The sequence below is a fragment of the Macadamia integrifolia genome, chromosome 3, assembly GCF_013358625.1.
Source record: "Macadamia integrifolia cultivar HAES 741 chromosome 3, SCU_Mint_v3, whole genome shotgun sequence".
Lineage (NCBI taxonomy): Eukaryota > Viridiplantae > Streptophyta > Magnoliopsida > Proteales > Proteaceae > Macadamia > Macadamia integrifolia.
In genome coordinates, this window is record NC_056559.1 from 31,883,351 (window position 1) to 31,904,028 (window position 20,678).

Consider the following 20,678-nt stretch of genomic DNA (forward strand, 5'->3'; position numbering starts at 1 on the left):
CAACAAGAGGACTTTGACAGGGTGATTCACTTTCTTCATACTTGTTCGTACTCTATGCTAATGTTCTTTCCACTCACCTTGCCAAGGCTTTGGATGATAAGCGAATCAATGGAATCCAACTGTGCAAGGATTTTCATCTTGCATTTGCAGATGATCTTATTTTATTTGGGAAAGCTGATATGAATGAAGCTAGAGAATTGAGTTATATCCTAGAAGAGTATTGTAGATACTCAGGTTAGACTCTCAATCTTCAGAAAACTAGAGCTCAATTTAGTCCAAGTGTTTCGTCGTCTACAAGAAGGATTCTTTGAATTTTTTCACATCATCCCGACTAGTTCTATTGATACATGGGATTTCTTTTATCAGCGGTAAACTGTCCAAAGCTCATTGCTTCAGCTTGATTCAGAGAGTATCTACTAAACTTCAACATTGGAAAGCCAAATTTTTAAGTACAGTACGTAAACTGGTTTTGATTCAATCATCCTTATCAGCTATGCCTCAGCATTTTATGTCTTGCTTTAAAGTCCTAGTTTTGTTCATAAGGAGCTCGACACCATTAGTAAGAACTTCTTCTGGTCTAGTGAGGAAGCATCACATATCCCGACCGTTTCTTGGAAAACCATTTGTCGACCCACACGATATGGAGGCCTAAATGTTAAAGATTCAACATCTATGAATCTTTATCTTTTGGAAAAAAAGGGTTTGGAGCTCATTAATAATCCTTCATCTCTTTGGAGCTGTCTCATGAAACAAAGGTATTTTCCGAATACTTCTTTTATGAATGCATCTAGCTCTCATTCGTCTTTATGGGGCTGGAAATCACTGTGTCCTACAAGAGATCTTCTCTACAAGGATATTTTTTTATCAAGTGGAAAATGGAGCCTCAATTAACCCCTGGAGTGATTTTTGGACTCCTTATTAGCCTCCCTTGGCAGCTCCTTTACCTATTCCTAGAAATGCTCCTAATCGAGTAGCAGATCTCATTAGCCATTCTAGCAAGGAATGGAATCTGGACGTGATTTCTTATTGGTGGCCACCAGACATTGCTAGAAGAATCATTTCTATTCCATTCCTTATTCCCAAACAGAAGATAGAGCAGTTTGGTTTGTGACTGCAAGTGGAAAATTCTCTGTGGCTTCTGCTTATAGTCTTGCTCTCAACGGTATTAATCCTTCGGACGAAACTACGTGGCTAAAAATTTGGAAATTGCCAACAGCCCCTAAGGTTCAACATATTATCTGGAAAATCATGCATCAAAGACTTCCCTTCTAGATCTGCTTGATGCCAGAGGAATGCAGCTGAATCCTTTATGCCAACTACGCACTCTACAAAATCAAAACAACAACCATCTCTTTCACGATTGTGCTTTTGCTAGACAAATTTGGCTTTATGCAGGGCTTAATCAATCCCCTCTTCATAGACCTTTTCATGAAGAAGTCCGAAGTCTTGTGGCCAGCTTTAAAAGATCCAACAGGAACAGTCCTTGAAGATGGCTTTCTTCTGCAATATAATATGGCATATTTGGACCGGATATCTCCACTTTATTTTCAGAGAGTAGGAGTTTCGAGTCTCTTCCATTGTTCGAAATGCAATTGTCTCTGTCAAAGATTACTTACCTTAGGCAGTGTCCTCGTCCTACAACAGATAGCCAAGGTTGGTTCGATGGCTTCCCCCTCAGTCGCACTTCATGAAAGTTAATGTTGGTGTGAGTCAAGGCAATCCAGGGAAAGTTGGTATCGGTGGTGTTTGCAGATCCTCTTCTTCTCAATTTCACTTCGGATTTTCAATTGGACTAGGCTGGAATTATGCTCTAGTTACTGAGGCTTTTGTTGTCAGGATGGCTTTGAAGACTGCTTCTCATCAGGGATTCCAAAATATCGTTATTGAAAGTGACAATCTCTTGGTTGTGAATATCCTTAACCAAAGAACCAGCGAAGCTCCTTGGAGAATTCAATCTATCTTCAAAGATTGTCTTTTGCTCAAGGCTAATTTCAACATTGTTTATTTTAATCATTGCCTTAGAGAAACCAATGGTGCTTTAGCCACTGCTGGAACTAGAGCTCAACACTTTTGTCGTTGGGAAGACCATCTCCCTCTGTTTCTTTTCTTTAATTTGTATGCTGACTTCTCTGGAACTATGTTTCTTAGATAATAAATTTCTCTATTAAAAAAAAAAAAATCTATGGTTTAGAGTTCCATAGTAACGATGTCGTTGTCTTGGCCCGCGGGTGATTCCTTATACATCTGCAGCCAGAGAAACCCGCCCCAATGTGTGAAAACAATAAAAAACCGAGATATATATATATATATATATTTTGGCCGGTGGGGTCAGAGTCCAGATCCTCTCCAGCGCTGCACATCTGACGGTTGGCAGCATCAGAACATTTTTCTTAGGCCAGTGGGGTGAGAGTCCGGATCCTCTCTAGCATACCAATGCACATCGGATGGCACAGGCGTGCCCGGATTAAAGAAACAAACCGTGATAGCCGTTGTAAAGGATCCGGGGGCATGGCGTGGGCCCGGGGGGGTAGTTGGGGCTTGGGGTTAAAGAAATAAGCCGTGATAGCCGTTGGCCAGCTGCTGTTATAAAACTATAATTAAATGGGAAACGGATAGAAAATCTGACCGTTACGCTCTGTAACTTTCAAAACGAAAATAAAGATAACCGACAACTCACCGGCCACGGAGAAGCTGAGGGTAGTAGACTTACTGTGTCTTCTGTCGAGAGGATGAAAGAAGAGAGACCAGAGATGGAAGAAGAAATTATTCAGCAGCTGAGATCCAAAGCAACGGAGCTCCTCCTAAGGGAAGAATGGATGGAATCCATCAAACTATACTCTCAGCTTGTTTCTCTCTGCCAACAACAACTCTCAGAGAACCATGACAAGTTTGATTCAGATGGGGTGTCAAAGCTACGGAAGACACTTCGCTTAGCCCTCTCCAATCTAGCGGAGGCACGGTCCCGGTTGGGGTATTTCTCTGAAGCTTTGGAGGATTGCGATCGAGCAATTGATATAGAGAGTACCCATTTCAAGACCCATCTCTGTAAAGGTAAGATCTTGCTCAATTTAAATCGCTATACTGGAGCTTCAGATTGCTTCAAAACGGCTCTTCTCCATCTTCAGGGCAATGAACACTCTGAGATCCTTAATGGGTATTTGGAAAGATGCAAGAGACTTGAATTCCAGTCCAGGACTGGGACTATAGACCTATCAGATTGGGTCTTAAGTGGGTTTCGAGGAAAATCTCCCGAACTTGCAGAATTCATAGGCGCAGTCCAGATCAAGAGATCAGAGAAAAGTGGTCGAGGGCTATTCGCCACGAAGGATATCGAAGCTGGGACTTTGTTGTTATTCACTAAAGCTGTCGCTACCGTCAGGGGAATATTGCCAGAACCTGATGAAGATTCAGATTCAGCCGAGAGCGCTCGACTGGTCATGTGGAAGGAGTTCATAGAGAAAGTTTTTGCCGCTGCCGCGAGATGCAAGAGAACGCGTGGTTTGATTTCTACATTATTGGGAGGAGAAGATGAGGAGAGTCTCAGCGTTCCCGATATAAGTCTCTTCAGGCCTGAAACAGGGGAACTCTTCTTTCCCGAGGAGAAGGTCGACGACATGGGTAGGCTCATAAACGCATTAGATGTGAATTGTCTAACCGAAGATGCAACTTCAGCTAAAGTTCTTGGTAAGAACTGCGATTACTATGGCGTCGGGTTATGGATCTTGGCCTCCTTTATTAATCATTCTTGCGATCCGAATGCAAGACGCTTGCACATTGGGGATCATTTGGTAGCCCATGCTTCCAAAGACATCAAGGCAGGGGATGAGATCACATTTGCCTATTTCGATGTGCTCTTACCGCTTAACAAGCGCAACGAGATGTCCAAGACATGGGGCTTTTACTGTAAATGCAAGCGATGCAGATTTGAGGAGGAGATTAATAGCAGAGGAGAGATCAAAGAGATCGAGTTGGCGCTTGAGAGAGGATCAGGATCGGACATGGGCAATGTCGTGGTCAGATTGGAGGAAATTATGAGGAGATGGATGATCAAGGGAAAGGAGAAGGGGTACTTAAGAGCATCCTATTGGGCTGCGTTTTCGGGTGCTTATGGATCGGAGAACTCGATGAGGAGGTGGGGTAGGCGGATTCCGGCAGCAGAAGCGGTGGCAGAGTGTGTAACAGAGGCTGTAGGTGGCGATGAGAGGGTGTTGAGGGTGGCAATAGAGGGGGTGAGGAAACGTGGTGGTGGGGTGTTTGAGATGGAAAGAGCACTGAAATTGGGGAGATGCGTCTACGGGAAGGTGGTGAAGAAACAAGCATTGAGAGCTCTGCTCGAGCTTCAGCGTTCGTGACCTGTATCATATTTTGTTTTGGTGCGGGGGATTCCATTGCGAAACATTTGATTTGGTTCACACAACCAATCGTTGCTCCTTCATCTTTTATACTGAATCATTTCAAAGCCATTGAAAGCAATAACAGCAATTTCCAAGCGCGCACACACCCCTTCTAGATTCTAATATGAGAGAGTTTTCTCCTCTCACCAAATCAGAGAAATGCGGCCAGAGAGAGATAGAGAGAGCGCTCAACCTTAGTGCCATTTATGTATTTCTGATAATGCTCGATGGTAAGGGGAGTAACTGGCAGAGTGAGCATAATCATCCTTAAGCCAAAAAAAAAAAAAAAAAAAAAAAAGGTATCTATTTTTTATCTAGACACACATACTATCATCCAAATGAGAGAGAGAGAGAGAACCTTTGATTGATTTTATTCGAATAATGTGAACCTGTTCAATGGGGAAAATAGAAATTGGTTGGTTTTTGAAAATAGAGGGGTAATTTGGGAGGTTTCTAAATTGCCGGAGAGATGACATAGAAGTTTGCTGTTTTGGGGAAAATCAGAGAAGTTTTGAGTATCAAGAAACTTCCACATCTGATTTCCCCCATTTTTTTTTCGTATCAGAAGTTCAGAACCGAACTCATTTCAGCTTCTTCTTTCGTGGATCTTCTAATATCATTGTTGATTCCCAGTTGTCCTCGTTGGTGAAAAACTCTACCAGCAGCATTGGTATTGCTTGTTACTTTATGTGGATTCCCAGTTGTGCTTCTCATTCCTAAGCACAAGGATGCATGTAAATTTATAACTTCTATTTAATTATACTTGGATTTCTCTCATTAAATAAAAATGTAAAAAGAGTGCTGGAAGTTCTGCGACTTCTGACCAAATACCATGACATGAATAAGAACACCCCCTCTCCTAGAAAAAAGAAAAACAAAGAAGACAGGGTTATTACAACGCCAGAGATACATTCATGACCCTAATGATAGGCCAACAACCTAAATTCCTGGCCATCCACAGCTTTTAAGTGTGAAAATTGTTTGCAGTTGCAGCACTAGTGCACTAAGCATTGAATGATTGAGAACCCCTTCAGGCACGTTCCTAAGTGCTCTCAGCCGTCTCATGCTCACCACAACTCACTATTCCCTGTAGAGGATATAAACTCCAGCTTTAATCGCAAGAGATCCGCAATGGAAGTAGACTGCCCTATGGCGAAGGATCTTCCACCTGCTAACACAGCTTCCAGTATTTCTGGACCATATCAGTAAAGCACGGGAGGGATTCCCAACTTCCACTGAATCTACGATAACTTTTTTTTTTTTTTCTTCCAAATCTACTATCCTACTGGGGCACCACAGCCTTCTGGGCACCAATAAGGCCAATGGCACACGACAAAGTTTGATCCCGCGACCTCCCCCTTGGGTGTGGCTCTTCGAGCTGAAGCTGCCACCACTTAAGCTAGCTAGTGGTCGTGATAACCTTTCTATTTGATCGTCAACGTGACCTACTCAGTCAACCTTAAAGAGATACCTAGGCAGCTGCCATCAAGTGGAGCAAAGAGCAAACCTTTTCTATTACTCCTCGTGTTATAATCAACAAGTCATTAGTGGCTCTCGGATAAACCATTTGATTTGAGCCGCCAAAAGCCTCCAAGTAATAGGTGATAACTTGTATAAAAAACCAACTCTTTTAACATTAATGGAGGGGGTGGCGTGGAGAATAATCATGCTACCCAAATAAAGAGAGCGCGAGACATGCAATTACGGAACCTGATCCTCTACAGCACACCACCCCCACCTCTTACCCAAAGCACAAATCCTACGGCTGAGGCACTTGGGATGCATACCAGTCGCTGCCAGCCATCATATGCGTGCTGAAGAGGAAAAAGCAACCAGTGTCATGGAGAAAGCGATACATTCAACGGATAGGGGGAAAAGAGAGAAAATGTAAAACAGATGGATTAAGGCATGAAGCTCGATAAATTGCAAGCAACATACAATACAATGGCTGAAACTTCAATTACTGACCAAGACAAATAAAACTGATTTTTGTGCAAATCAAAGAGTACAAAGATATGAGAGCATTAAATAATAATTTAAGGGGAGAAAACAAAATTTATATATCCAGTATAAATGAAGAATCTCTTCTTCTCCAGTCAGGCCTTGAGCAGGTAGGGGGCTGACAGTGAAAATATATAAGAATCTTTATCCTCTTAGCCACAGACTTGCCTGAAAATTACTCCAATGATCCAGCTAATCTCAGAAAATTGTTGTGGAGTACCAACACCATCAAATCAAATATCAACGTCAGATAGCCTCACCAACTTATTGTAAAGTATGCGATTATCCCTCGCTGTGTTGCTCTCTAAAAGTGCACTCTGCACAAGTTCCTGCTCAATGAAGACACCCACAAAATCATGACAGCTATCCAACATGAGGGGAGAAGAGGCAGAAATAAAGCATGAAGTTCTGACAAGAGCAAGAAATACACCTTTACATCCCTGTGGGAAAGGAACTTTCCCAAGTTATGAAAAACCAACCTCAGATCCTCAACCTGCAAAAGGCAAATAAATAAAATTTTACACCTACATATTCTTTCTTTGATATGACCACTGAAGGAGGGGCGGGCGAAGGGGGATGATGAATAACCTTGAGATAGCCCACCCGATTTCGATCAAAAAATCTGAAAGCCTGTTACGGATTCAAATATGATATCAGAAGCTTTAAAGCAACAAGTATGAGCTGAAGCGAATATCAAAACCCACCTGCAACAATTCTTTATGGACAACTGGATTTGCATTCTTATCTGTCTCCATCCCTGCATCTTTATCTTTTTCTGTTTTTTCCTTATCAGACCTAACCTCTGTCTCAACAGTTTTCTCCCCCGTCTTCTGTTCCTCTACACACACCACTTCATCCTTGACATCACTTGATTCCTTGGGTTCAGCCTCTGCATCAACTATCCTCTCTGCATCACCAGCCTGCAGAACAGACTAATTCAAGGGACACCACGGTAAATAAAAAAAGAAAAAAGCAAAGCTGTTAAAACTGGTTAACCACCATAAGAAATCATAGAAATGATTTCCGACCTCCAATCACTGTCACAACATTGACAATGTGGTGAAGGTAACCCATGCGGCTCCCAATTTTTCATATGACAAATCATTAGTAGGGAGTATGTAAAACCTCAACTCAAATCAGCCTTATCCGAACTAAATGGGGTTGACTACATGGATCATAGTTCATCAATCAACTCTATTCAAAGCCATGTTTTTTACCAGTCCTAAGCTATGCAGGTCATTCCTCACAACTTTTAGAGTTCATTTTTAGCTCCTCCAATCTGAATCATATCACTTATCCTCACCGGTGCATTCGAAGGTCTCCATTACACATGTCCATGCCAGCTCAAATGATTTTATCTCAACTGATCATGTATTGGACAAGTATAAAGCTAACAAGAAATATAAATTAACCATTTAGCAGGACAAAATTTCTTGCAAAGAGATGAAGATTAAATTTCTCTCATTACATTATAAGATTATAATCAACACACTAGATTTGGGTCAATCTTCATTATCAAAGATCAAAATATAGATAATGCAAAATGTGAACCTCATTGAACAAGGAAGGGGGTGAGCCAACATGAGATTGACATCCTCAAAGGGTATAAGAAAAAAAAAGGAAAAATAAACGGTACAAACTATTTTAGACTTCTCTCTCATCGGCTTAAGTCAAAATTATGCTTAATAACTATAATAATGACCAAGTATCGTATGAAAAGTGATTTCTTTAACACGCTAATGGAATCCTCTCATTCAATTCAATAATGTAAAAAGAATCCTTACCTCTGTAGGTGAGTTATCCTGGTGGCTAGCATCCTTCATTTCCTCATCTTCATCCACATCTTCTTCTGGATCTTCTTCTACTTCATCATCTGTTTCATTCTCCACCTTGGAGTCCTCAGCCACATCTGCAGTAGCATCCCTTTCCATGGCCATTGTTTCTTCACCATCTGGATTAGGAGCATCTGGCTCTTCAGCTTTTGCAGATTCATTCTCCACAGAAGGTTCACCAGTTGTCTTAGACTGCTTCCTCAAAGACTTCTCCTTGGCATTTTCTTTCTCAGGGTTGTCATCACGTGATCTTTTTCGTTGATTTATTTTCTTCACAAATCTTTGTCGCAGTTTCTATGCATACAGCAAGCATATTCACAGAATGAGCACTAATCCTTGAAAGGAACATATACATGCAAAAGCCATGCAGACTAATCTTTCATAACCAACCTGAAGAAAATCCAAAAGACGACAACCCATTTGGTACTGAAGCATTTCATAAAGTGACTCCGCAAATAATGAAAGCTGTAAAGATGCGAAACTTCATTTCAGAACAAAATACTTTCGTAATGTGGGTTCAGTTAAATGTAGAACAAGAAAAAAATTCTTATTAAGTCCCTAAAGAAAAGCATAGAGGAAGAAAAACAAACCTCAAAAGTTGATTCTTCAATATCTTTGTCACTGTAATCCAAGAGTGAGTCCAATGAAAGCGACAATGATCGAAGCTGTAGGATGATTTCATACAATTAGACAACCACGCTCCAATAATCCCCTCCATTACAATATACAAATATTTTGATAATGGTAAGAGCTTTAACAATATTTGTCTGATTCTAATTACAATTATGGTGTTCCATGGCAATGCTGAGATCATGATAGTTCATTTAAGCTTTTATCTGACAAGCGCAGTTCTAAGTATCGATAACATATCGGCTTATCAACAGATACGTATTGGTATAGGGCAATACTGATATGGATCGGCCAAAAAGTGGATCAGACCAGCCAAATTGGGCTGATAAGACCTGATTCCACCTGATCTGAATCGGTATCATACAATATCGGACAAGACTGATATGGGCACCAATTCCTATACTTATAACTATGCTGACAAGTGAAGCAAGCATGCGTAAGTGGGAAATGAAATAACACCTCGCTGAACCCCAAATAGTGTGGCAAGTTTTGCAATCAATAGAACTATCCATGATACCAATTTAAATTACTTAGCATATTTAGTGCAGCATCAAAAGAAGTAAAGCTACACTGAACTTACCTTAGGCTCTTCATTCCATTTTGTTTTTAGAAACATGCCAGGATGCTGGGGAGGTTCCTCAGGATTTTCCTTTTCTTTCAAATCTTTACTTGTCTTGCTCCTGGATTCATCTTTGTTTCTTTTCTCCTTGTCATTTTTTGCCCTTTCCTTCTCGCCATCATGACTATCCTTACTAGGTACCTTTTCCTTTGAGACCCCAGCCGCCACTTTAGCTCCAGGCTTCTTATTATCTACTTCACTGTCCTCCTTTTTACCCTCTTTTTCTGGCCTGATTTCTCTCTCACCAGAATTTGCAACACCATCACCTCGCACTTCTAGAGACTTCTTACTTGTCACTATTTTGGGACTCTTTTTCTTCTCTGATTTGTTTACTTCAGCCATCTGCTTGTCTTTATTTGAAACTAATTCAGTCACATTCTCTGTTTCATTTCCTCTATTGATCATTTTATTTTCATCCTTATCTCCATCTTTCTTGCTTTCCCCATCACCACCCTTGTCTCCAGTGCTGGTAGCCTTCCGTTTAGGCACCCTCTTAATGATTTTCCTTTTTACAACTGTTTTCACACCAGTTTCCTGCACAGCGGAAGGATCATTAGGATCTACCTTACCCTTTGCATTATCTTCTTGACAGTCCACTTCTTTCTCAGCTTTTACCTCAGCTTCGGGGTCACCAGAAGTTCCACCTTTGTTTCCGCTCTGAGAGGTCTTCCCAACAGTAACTTTTTTTATAATTTTCTTTCTAGTAAAAGTTTTAACGCCAGAGGGATCAGTAGAAGTCTCATCCTGTTGAACACTGTTTTCTGGTTTAACTTGCTTGTCTCCAAAATCTGTCTCGTCCAACTTCTCATTATGTTTGCTGACTGTATCCTCCATGCCAGCTTTCTTATCAGCAGCCTTTGGTTTGACAACCTTTCTCATAACTTTCTTCTTCCCAGGTTTCTGAACCTCGGTTGCTTCGGCAACAGAACCTTTGTCTTGTTCCTCCTCAACATGCTTGCATTCCCCACTGGCTTCTCCATCTTTTCCTTCAAGTTTTTTGCCACCTGCAATTTCTCTCCCAGTGGCATTTTCTTCAATTTCATCACCAGCATCCTCTTCGATTTTGTTTACATCAACTGCTTTTTCGGAGGGTGCAATATGTAATGCTTTATCTTTACCCTCCTTTTCTAAACTACCTTCAGCATTTGCATTTTTGTTGGAATCAGTGCTCTTATCTGGTTTACTGTGACTTCGATCCCCTAAAGAAGTAACGTAATGAAAATTAGTAAAATACAGGTTTCTAAAAGCTGAACTGTAAGCTCTCTCTCTCTCACACACACACACATACACACTATAAAAAATTAATCTTTCTATCAAAAGCTAAAAAAAAATTAAACTATGGGCAAAAGAACCCTGACCTGCTGGGGCAGGAAACACCCAGAGATAGGGGGCACGAAAAGACCACCAGCCCCCAGCACCCCCTCCATGTGTCTTTCTCCTTCCCCAATGAAAAGATATCCCTGCCCTTGTTTGGGGGAGAGAGATAAGACACAGGGAGCGCCTGGGTAGGCCACACTCCTGGACAGAGAACCACTTCCCTAAAATAAAATAGAAGGTTGAATCTATGGCCAGTTGTGAGATGACATGCCAAGTTTAAGACCATGTTCTGATGACAAACATATCATGGACCTTCTCACCAACACAACAATGTTGATAGACTTGAGTTACCTTTAACTGCTTCTTTCTTCTCACCATATTTCTGTTCAGAAATAATAACACAATTATTTATAAAAATTTCATCCTTGGAAGGACAAAAACTGCCAAAAATAAAATTGAAATAAAGGTAGCATTAAAAAAAACCACCTCTGTTTGCAAAGCAAGCTGACGCTCTTTCTCAGCAATGGCCTTCTTGACCTTCTCCTTTTTCATAGCAAGCTGACGCTCTCTCTCAGCTACGGACTTCTTGTGTGCCATCCATTGGTCTCTCCACTCTTCCAAGGAAGGTAGGCAGTCAGATAGATCAGGAACAAACAATACAGTAACCTCTTTATGGTTAAACAGCCCATCCTTGCCAACTCTATCATAGTGTATCTGCAAAGTCCAGATATAATGTGTGAGGGGTGAAAAGAGAAAAGGAAAAGCTGAACAATTGAAAGGGTGACAAGGTAATCCCCATGTAAACCAGTCAATATTAGGATATGAAAGCTCAAAGTTCCCCAATTACTCATTCAAGGTAGCTATAAGCACAGAGTTCCGGTTCTCTTTTTCCCCTCTCAGCTATATAGTAACTTTGCCAAAAGGAACAAGACCAAAGAAAAATGACTTCAAATAAAAGAGGAATGATTTTATCTTGATTAGTAGATGAACAAAACATGTTTCCCAGGCAAAGTTGAGATTCATATTCACTTGAATTGGCAAATCCTAAATGAGGGCCAAAATTACAGATCACCCCATTCCCCCTAAAAGTGAAAATAAGACATCATCATCCAAAACCTTATCCCAACTTAATCGGACGGCTACATGGAAACTCCAAGCAAGGACAAGCGCGAGGATCCATGCAAAAAGATTGACGTGTCATGGCTAATTATAATAAGTGCCGGTTGTTAACTTGACGTACCACTACAAATCAGCCACAAGCTTATAACGACAGACTACAATAAGGTACCAGTTGCCTACCTGATGTACCATATAGATGGGTCAAGCCAAAGCGTTCTACATGGATTACGTCCACCAACAAGACAACCCATGTCAAGAATGCGTTCTTGAAGAGGAAATTTATATGGATGTCCCTCCTCGCTTTGCAATTCCTTCCAGTGCCGGACATGTCTGCAAGTTGAAGAAGCCTTTGTACAGCCTCAAGAAGTCTCCTAGGGCATGGTTTGGCTGGTTCATGAAAGCCATGATAAGCTTTGGATATAGACAGAGTCAAGCTGATCACACCTTGTTCACAAAGGCGAAAGGTAACTAGGTCACTGCTCTGATTGTCTACGTTGATGATATTGTGATTACTGGTAAAAATGATGAGGAGATCTCCAACCTTAAGGCCTTAATAGCAGCAGAGTTTGAGACTAAGGACCTAGGACCTCTTCGGTATTTCCTTGGGATTGAAGTGGCTAGATCTAACAGAGGTATCTTCATTTCCTAAAGGAAGCATGTTTTTGATCTCCTTAGTGAGACAAGTATGCTTGGGCAAGGTTCAAGCTATCAGGTTTCGACCCTTGGGGAGGCCGAAATTTCGAGAAAACCAGGGAATTTTTTCCGATTTGGTGGAAACTTAGGTTTTGACCCCCAAACTTTTTTTTTTTTTGCTTAATATTTTGTGTACATACTATTTTAGACATTTCTAACACATTCACATAATTAGTTTCATAAAAAAACACATTAAGTCATACTTGTGTGGTGAACCAAAGGTTTGGTAATGTATGCTGAGTTGTTGAATGAAATTCTGAAACTATACCACATAATTACATAGTCTACGCTATATATAGTCTACAATTTACATCAATACATAATACAAATTATCCAAAATAAATAAAAATATTACATCACCAAGAGTTATCTCTCAACACTCAACACTCAACACTCAAGTGACAACAATCAACACTCAACACTCAACACTCAAAAGTCAATTCCAAGTAGAGTGTCTAGGCGGTTCCATCCCATGAACTGCGTAACACTGCAGATGTCGTAACCGCTTCTCTGAATACACCACATGCATCCCATGACATGTTTTTGGCCCAATTGTTTTGGTAGTCTGTCATTGCCCATCTATAAGATGCATCGTCAACATCAGCTAGGTATCCCAACCTAGGGAATGGGTTACTCACAGTTATAGGATGTGGGTATGGCACAGAAGGTTGGGATGGATACCTAAAGATACTGTCAACAAAAAATGACCCACCACTTGAAGTACTAATACAGGAGTAGATTACAAGAAACTACCATAGCAGTTTATAACCCCAAATAATACAAATAAGAGTAGGAAACAAAGAAATAAGACCATCAAATAAACCACCAAGGATACAATACCAATGCAGGAGCAAAACCAGCCCAAAACCCAACCCGATAGGAGAGAGAAAGACCTGCTATATAACTAGAGAGAGAGTGGTGCGGCCAGGTCTATAGGAGTCCGATTGAGCTACACTCTTGGGCGTAGATAGTCCCTAGGGAGGGTACAAAAACCCCCAAAGTTGAGAGGATTCTGATTGCTGGTTGTGAAGCTATAAGCTTTCTTGATTTTCTGACCTAGGAGAAATAATCACAGGCTTCAGGAGGGAGAATCAATTCTGGTTTGTAACTTGGACAGATCTGAACTTCTGAATACTCACAACAGTCGTATACTTCAACAGAAGTAACTTTAGGATAAAATAGAAAGCTTTAAACAAGAAGAAACAAAGGAAAAAGTGGGGGAAGAGCGGCTGTCCCGGCTTGGGCTTCTCACCCACAGCTATCCCGGCTGTTCTAAGAAATTGACTGTAATTATTCTTTATTCAAATCTGAAATTATGAATACATAGGCTCCTCTATTTATAGAGGGCAGAATATCAATCAAACTATTACTAGGAGCTAGTTTCCCAATAGGACTAGACACTCCTACTACAACTAGGAATTCAAAATTGGACTAGGAATAACAAACCTATGTGGAAAACAAATAGTCCTAAGACAATTTGGACTCGACATACCACTTACTCAACTCGATGGCCCCAGTGGCCCATTAATTAATTTAAAACGACTACTAATTATTCCCGTAGCCGATGGGTCCAATTGGCCTTTATTTGTACTTAGCCACTCAGGTGGACCAAGTAGGGGTTCAGCTGGCTTCTTGGCTGGACCCTAGCCACTCAGGTGGACTAAGGCTGGACCCGTCTTCCTCTCATATTTCCTTCCATAATGTGCATCTACATCAAGTACCCTCTTGTTCAAATGAGGAAGAAGATCCACCATACTGTCTATAACCACTACCACATCCAAATGAACCTGTGCTCTCGAAGGATGGTCCACCGGCATATACACCATAGAGTGGATACCCATAATGCGATGCAGCTGATCCAACGCTCTCAAAGCCACTATTGCTATTATGTATTGGACTAGGGCTCGAGTCAATGAATTCAGGTGCACACCAATGCCCAAATCCTCTAGTCTATCCCAAACTCATGGCTTCCATTGTGCCAGACAAGCTAGATATATCCATGGTTTGGCCCATCCCAATTGCCTCATCTTGAGGCCCAAACCTTCTGCGTGGTCCTCTACTATAGCCTCTATTGTCAGGAACCGTGATGTTCATCTTGTGTGGCATGTGTGAACTCAGTCTCCCCTGTGAATCTGATTGGCAATGGTTGTGGAACCGAGTCAATTCGCATCCTATCATCCTCCTCTCGCAGGGAAGCTAATTTATCACCATCATCATACCCACCATCACCATCACCATCACCATCACCATCCCCATCATCATCATCATCTTGGGGTTCGAGTGGAAGAAGATGAAGGTGACCGATGCTCTTCTTCTTCAATTCCAGCACCAAGGTGGGACTCAAATGGACAGGGTGACGCTGAGTGAATTCTGTCCTCTTCTGATATATATCTTTGACATCAACATATGACTGCTAGGCCGACCACCAGGCTCATCTAAAAGTGGCTCACCTCGATCTCTAACCCACTCATCAAGGGGATCTTCATCATCGTCATCCATTTGGAAGATATCGGCTACCTTGATTGGGGTAGTACCATTCTCCATGCTAAGGCGTATGTGCTCTTCTTTCAATCTCATATTATAGTGCACATACACCTAGTCTAACAGCCGTGCAACACCCAATCTGTTCCGTCTCTTTGACTGTATGAGGTTGAAAGTACTCCAATTGCGCTCACACCCAATGGCAGAACATGTCTGGGATAACACTTTAATCGCTATTTTAACAAGTTGGGACTTACCTTTTTGGTCCAAGCTACCATCCTTATGTAGATCAAGCAAGATCTAGCCTTAGATTCAACTTTGTTAGGCACAAAGGGAAAATCTTGAGTGTTTTCCCAAGTTTCCCACTCCAAACAGAAAAAAGTAAAGGGAGAGGGTCCAATTTTGAAAATAGGAGCCTTTGTCTTCTTTTCAAACTAACCTATATAAGAGCTTGTTCAACCCAAAGGGTCAAACCATGTGGTTCGATCAAAATTTCCCATGTTTCAATCGAAACATGGGATTTTTTATCGAAATTGGTCGATACGGGTCAAACGTGTGACTTTTTAAAGTCACAGGCCATATAGTATCGACCTCTTGCGATACGGTCAAAACATGCGAAATTTCGACCGTATCGATCAAGTTTTCGAACCATATGCTTGGGTGCAAACCTGCGGATGCCGCTATGGAGGTCAATCATCAGTTGACAAGTGCAATGGGTGACTCTGTTGATAAAGAACAGTACCAGAGACTTGTTGGCCTCACACCAAGCTTGATATTGCTTATGCTATGGCTATTGTCGTTTTCACACCTCACCATGATACTGTGTGCCGGATACTACGGTACTTGAAATCCACTCTTGGAAAGGGTATTTTGTATTCTAATCAGGGGCACTTAAAGATTGAGGCCTTTACTGATGCTAACTGGGTTGGATCTATTGATGATCGACAATCTACCTCTAGGTATTGTACTTTCGTTGAAGGGAACCTTGTTGCTTGGCATAGCAAGAAACAATCTGTGGTATCTCGGTCTAGTGCTAAAGCTGAGCATTGCGCAATGGTCCATGGGATTTGTGAGCTGGTTTAGCTTAAGAGCCTAAGTGATCTCCGAGTTAATGTTGAAGGTCCTATGCATCTGTATTCTGATAACAAGGCAGCCACAGCATCGCTGACAACCCCGTTCAACATGATTGGACCAAGTATATTGAGATTCATAGACACTTCATCAAAGAAAAGCTTGACCAAGGAACTGTCTGCATTTCCTTTGTCAGTATGGCAAATCAATTAGCTGATGTGTTTACCAAGGTTGTTCACTGTAAGACATTCCATCCTCTCATCTCCAAGCTGGGCATGTATGATATATTTGCACCAACTTGGGGGGGAGTGTTGAGATGAATGTAATTAATCTTATTCTTACCTTAGTTAAGTTTTATTGTTTACTATTTACCGTAGTAAGTCTTGCAGATAGGGACGCTTAGTCAGCGTTACCCTACTTCCCTTATTTGATTTATTGTAATCTTCTTATAAATAAGAAAGACCTCTGTCAGTACTGAAAAGTCAAATCATTCTCTAAATCTCTCTTCACTCTTCCTTTCAACCTGGTTTTTGGGACAAAGGAAGCCCTCCTTTGAGCGACTTAACCCTTGGATCTTAGGACCTAACTTCTTCCCAATCGTGAGAACCAAATCAGGTTTCAGAACTACTCCTCTTACTATGGACCTGAGTTGGAGAACTTATATTTCATGTTTTGACCTCTTTGAGGTATTCTTTAGTTGGAATCAATAAAGCTATAGTGTTAGCAACCTTCCCCTGAAGTTTTGAGTCATCTGTGACTAAGTGGGAGAGAATTCACATAACCAATGGCTCCCCATCGCCACTGGTTTTTAGTTGCGCGAAGGTAGAAGAAAAAGCTGGTGATGTTATTTTAAAAAACACCATAACCCTTGCTCTTCCCATGTTACCCTTCCCTTCTTTCATCCTCCTTTATCCACATTTTACTATCCCTTCCAAGTTTGTCCAGTTAAATAATAGCAAAATCACTCTTGTATTCTTTGCTCTTTTACTCTACCAAGTGGCCCTTGAAATTTCGGGTTAATTACCAGATTAGTCCCAAATGGGCATCATTCGCTATCAGAGCCCAACCTGGCCATGGAATCCTATATTCTCAACACCAGAGTTCGTTTACCAAGCAGGAAAAAAAGTTAATTTATTCGTCAAAATTTTGTCTCACAGCCTGTGGTGGGGATGTTATCAAAGAACAACAAAATTAATATTGAATCTTGAATCTCAAGATCTGTACATTGGATTTTCAGTTTCTACTAACTTTGATGGTGTTTATTGTGAGGTGTTTGAGTCATCGAAATGCATCATCAGAGTTGGCCGACAATGGTTGGAAGCTCAACAGGCTGTTCTCGATTATGAAGCAAATGTATATATGTTAAAGCCCTCTAATCTACAAAGCAATTTTATTTTGAAAGGATTGCAACGTGATAACTCATCAAAGCTGGTCAAAGTGACCCACAGTGTAGCCTCATGATGAGTTGAAAGAAGAAGACAGCGCAATCCCTCAGGCCACTAAAGTAGAAAAGAAAGAAATTGTAGAGGACTCTCTGAACATACTGTTCACGACTTATAGTGTTTGTGAAGCTGAGAAGACAAAATTTGTGATTCTATGACTTGAGGACTACATTCCTAACGACTGTGAGCTGTCAGAGTTTTATTATGGACTGAAGCAGGAAGTGCATCATGTGCTCATTCCACAACCCCACAAAACTCAAGATCGAGTTTATTTCAAGCCATTGAGAGTTGTGCAGGTCGTAGATGAATGAAATGATCTGGTTCATCACTGAGCCAAATTTTGACACAAACCAGGCCACATGATTATTTTGTAATTTTTAATTACTTGTTTTTATATGGGAGTTTTAGATAAGAGTTAGATACACAGGGATTTGCTCAAGATTAGTTTCCTAATTTGTTTAGCTTCCTTATTGGATGTAATTTCTTTCATTTAAATATGCTTGTAATACGATGGAGATTAGATAAAGCACTTGCTCATCGTAGCGCTCTCACTCATCAGTCACTTCAACCATCCATTCCATTTTACTTTTCCTCGCTCCTTGACTGAGCATAGCGAGCTCCACGCCTGAAAATGTGGAGTTAGTGTTGCCTACATGGCTGAGCAGCTGGTTGTCTATAGTGTTAGCAACCTTCCCCAAAAGTTTTGAGTCAATCCCTGACCAAGTGGAAGAGAGATTTCACATTCGCAAGGTTCCCCATCACCGATGTTTCTAGTTTTATGTGAAGGTAGAAGAAGACACTGGTCATGTTATTTTAAACAACAACATAACCCTTGGTCGTCCTTAGTTACCCTTCCCCCTTCTTTTATCCTCCTTTGTCCTTATTTTATCATACCTTCGAAATTTGTCCCCGTTAAATAATTTCAAATCCCTCTTGCATCGTTTGTTCTTTTATTCTACCAAGTGGCCTCTTGAAATTCCTAGTTAACTACCAGATTCCCATTAGCTCCTTACAATTGGACTATATTTCTTTGGGTAGGCCGATAGCAATCCCAAACGGGGTTCTTGACACAGAATTTCATCAATTCCCAGCCCAAAACTGCCGCAGAATTGGGAGCTCCGAACTGAAGCTTAAACCTGATCTCTCCCTGACTGCTAGAATCTATTTGCAGAACATATTGTGGCTCATTCACTTGATTGTTGACTAGAGGGCAGACCACGACGGAATGGTATGGTTGCTCCATTGTGACCAAGTGGTCGTGGGTTCAAGTCAGGAAACAGCTTCGCTGCGAAGCGGGGGTAAGGCTGCTTACATTACAACCCTCCCCAGACCACGCAATAGCGGGACTCGGGAGCCCTCATGCACTGGGTACGCCTTTTATTCACTTGACCTTTGACTTTGATAATGCTTGTCAATCTTGAGAGAATAAGAGGTTTAGGTGGTGGAATTCTAAGCTTGAAACCCCAGGTTGAAAGGAGTCTCTATTTATTCTACCTGAACCAAGACTGGTTTTCCACCAACGCTATTAAAATCATGAGATCGAAAGACAACCTTGGTGTTGTAATATTATATGGCACCACATCATATTCTTTCCAAAAATACCTCTCTTCATCCTTAATTCTGTTTTATCATTTATTTTTTGTTATTGCTTAGTCTGCCCGCGATCAATAAATACTTATTCATTTTTATCCCTTCCCTCTTCATCTACTTTAGTCACCCCTTAAAATTCTGGTTAATTATAGAACTGTCATTAGCCTCATTGTTTGAGTTGTTTAACACTTGGGTGGTGGGCACATAGGCAATCCGAACCAAGGTTTTCGAACCCCATATTGCATTACTTACAGCATGTTCTTTGAAAGGATGACTCATATGACGAAGCATAAAAAAAAAGGCCAACAAAGAAATACTGTAGGACCTTGATCATCCAGCCAGTCACATCCCCTATTCCAATGTGCATTAGAATGACAATATCAAGTCATAAGTTAAGTTAATAGGCTATGCATAGTATAATCTAAAACACCAAATGGGAGAAAAGATTAGAAGGCAAGTGACTACCCCAAGAACTCTGATATGATTTATACAAGTAATGAAGCACCAAAAGGCAAAAGGCAAAAGGCAAAAGGCAAAAGGCAAAAGGCAAAAGGAGAAAGATTAGAAAGCAAATGACTACCTCAAGGAAACGATTCCAACGATGACAGTTATGTAAATCAAGTTGGGTTAATCCCTTTGCACATCTGCATAGAAAGCATATCTTCTATTTAATTGGCAATCATTCATCCATAGGAAAATATGCAGAAAAATTTCTATGCATACCTAAGAGCCGTCTGAATCAAGGATGACTCATCAACCGATGGGTCCTCACCGTCAAGAACATCCCAAGGGCCTCCAATTGCCATAAAGGAACGGTCTTGTCTGAGAATGGCAAACCTCAAGATGTTATTTAAATGTGGTATACGGTCATCAGAAATTTTATCAGAAGATAGTTCCTCCAAGGCATCTTTACTGATACCGCTCATCAGAACCACCTGAAATGAAGGGAGAAATAGATACAGATTGCACATTATATAAGGAACTGGATAACTAAAAGAATCTTTTCACTGTAAGGTATTTATATTATAGCCAATTCGTAAAGTATTGGTATGATAAGAAATGATCGGATTCCTAACAATAAGCAGGCTGTGGGCTGCAAGTCATATGCATTCATTTATACCCATATCTATACCTAATATAAAAAGAATGATGGCCCCTTCCAGTTTTCCTACAGTTCTAACTCACTTCATTTCAGTATTTTATTTCTAATTTTACTCTCAAATGGTAAATCTTCCTCCAGTATCAAGTATCAACCAACAATCTGTTTCATGGAATATACCCAAATTACCCTCATGTAACTATAAACACCGAATACATTTCACGGGTTGCTAGCAACGGCCATTAGAATCCAGTAGAGATAAGAGAGATAAGAGATATATGACCTGACCTCCCCCACCCATGCCTGACCTCCTTCCGATGGTGGAGACCGTCGGACACCCTCCCCCTCCCCTTCCTATACTGAGCTCTTCTCTCTCCCAAACCCCCCTAC

General features: G+C 41.0%; 2 protein-coding genes across 2 annotated transcripts; one reads left to right on the forward strand and one right to left on the reverse strand.

Moving 5' to 3' along the window:
- The first annotated feature begins 2,632 nt into the window (after positions 1-2,632).
- Positions 2,633-4,498, forward strand: LOC122073699 (methyltransferase FGSG_00040). The gene has a single exon (XM_042638323.1). It carries the CDS (start codon positions 2,730-2,732, stop codon positions 4,350-4,352), a length of 1,623 nt encoding a protein of 540 aa, XP_042494257.1. The 5' UTR covers positions 2,633-2,729; the 3' UTR covers positions 4,353-4,498.
- A 1,777-nt stretch (positions 4,499-6,275) lies between these two features.
- Positions 6,276-20,172, reverse strand: LOC122073698 (protein SHORT ROOT IN SALT MEDIUM 1-like). The gene is made up of 13 exons (XM_042638322.1): positions 19,913-20,172; positions 19,770-19,833; positions 11,280-11,507; positions 11,145-11,175; positions 9,438-10,675; positions 8,818-8,892; positions 8,618-8,692; positions 8,180-8,521; positions 7,100-7,327; positions 6,984-7,025; positions 6,826-6,888; positions 6,656-6,724; positions 6,276-6,563 (listed from the first exon to the last, which is right to left on the reverse strand). The coding sequence occupies exons 1-13, from the start codon at positions 20,158-20,160 to the stop codon at positions 6,540-6,542; spliced, it is 2,727 nt and encodes a 908-aa protein (XP_042494256.1). The 5' UTR covers positions 20,161-20,172; the 3' UTR covers positions 6,276-6,539.
- Between the last annotated feature and the right edge of the window lie 506 nt (positions 20,173-20,678).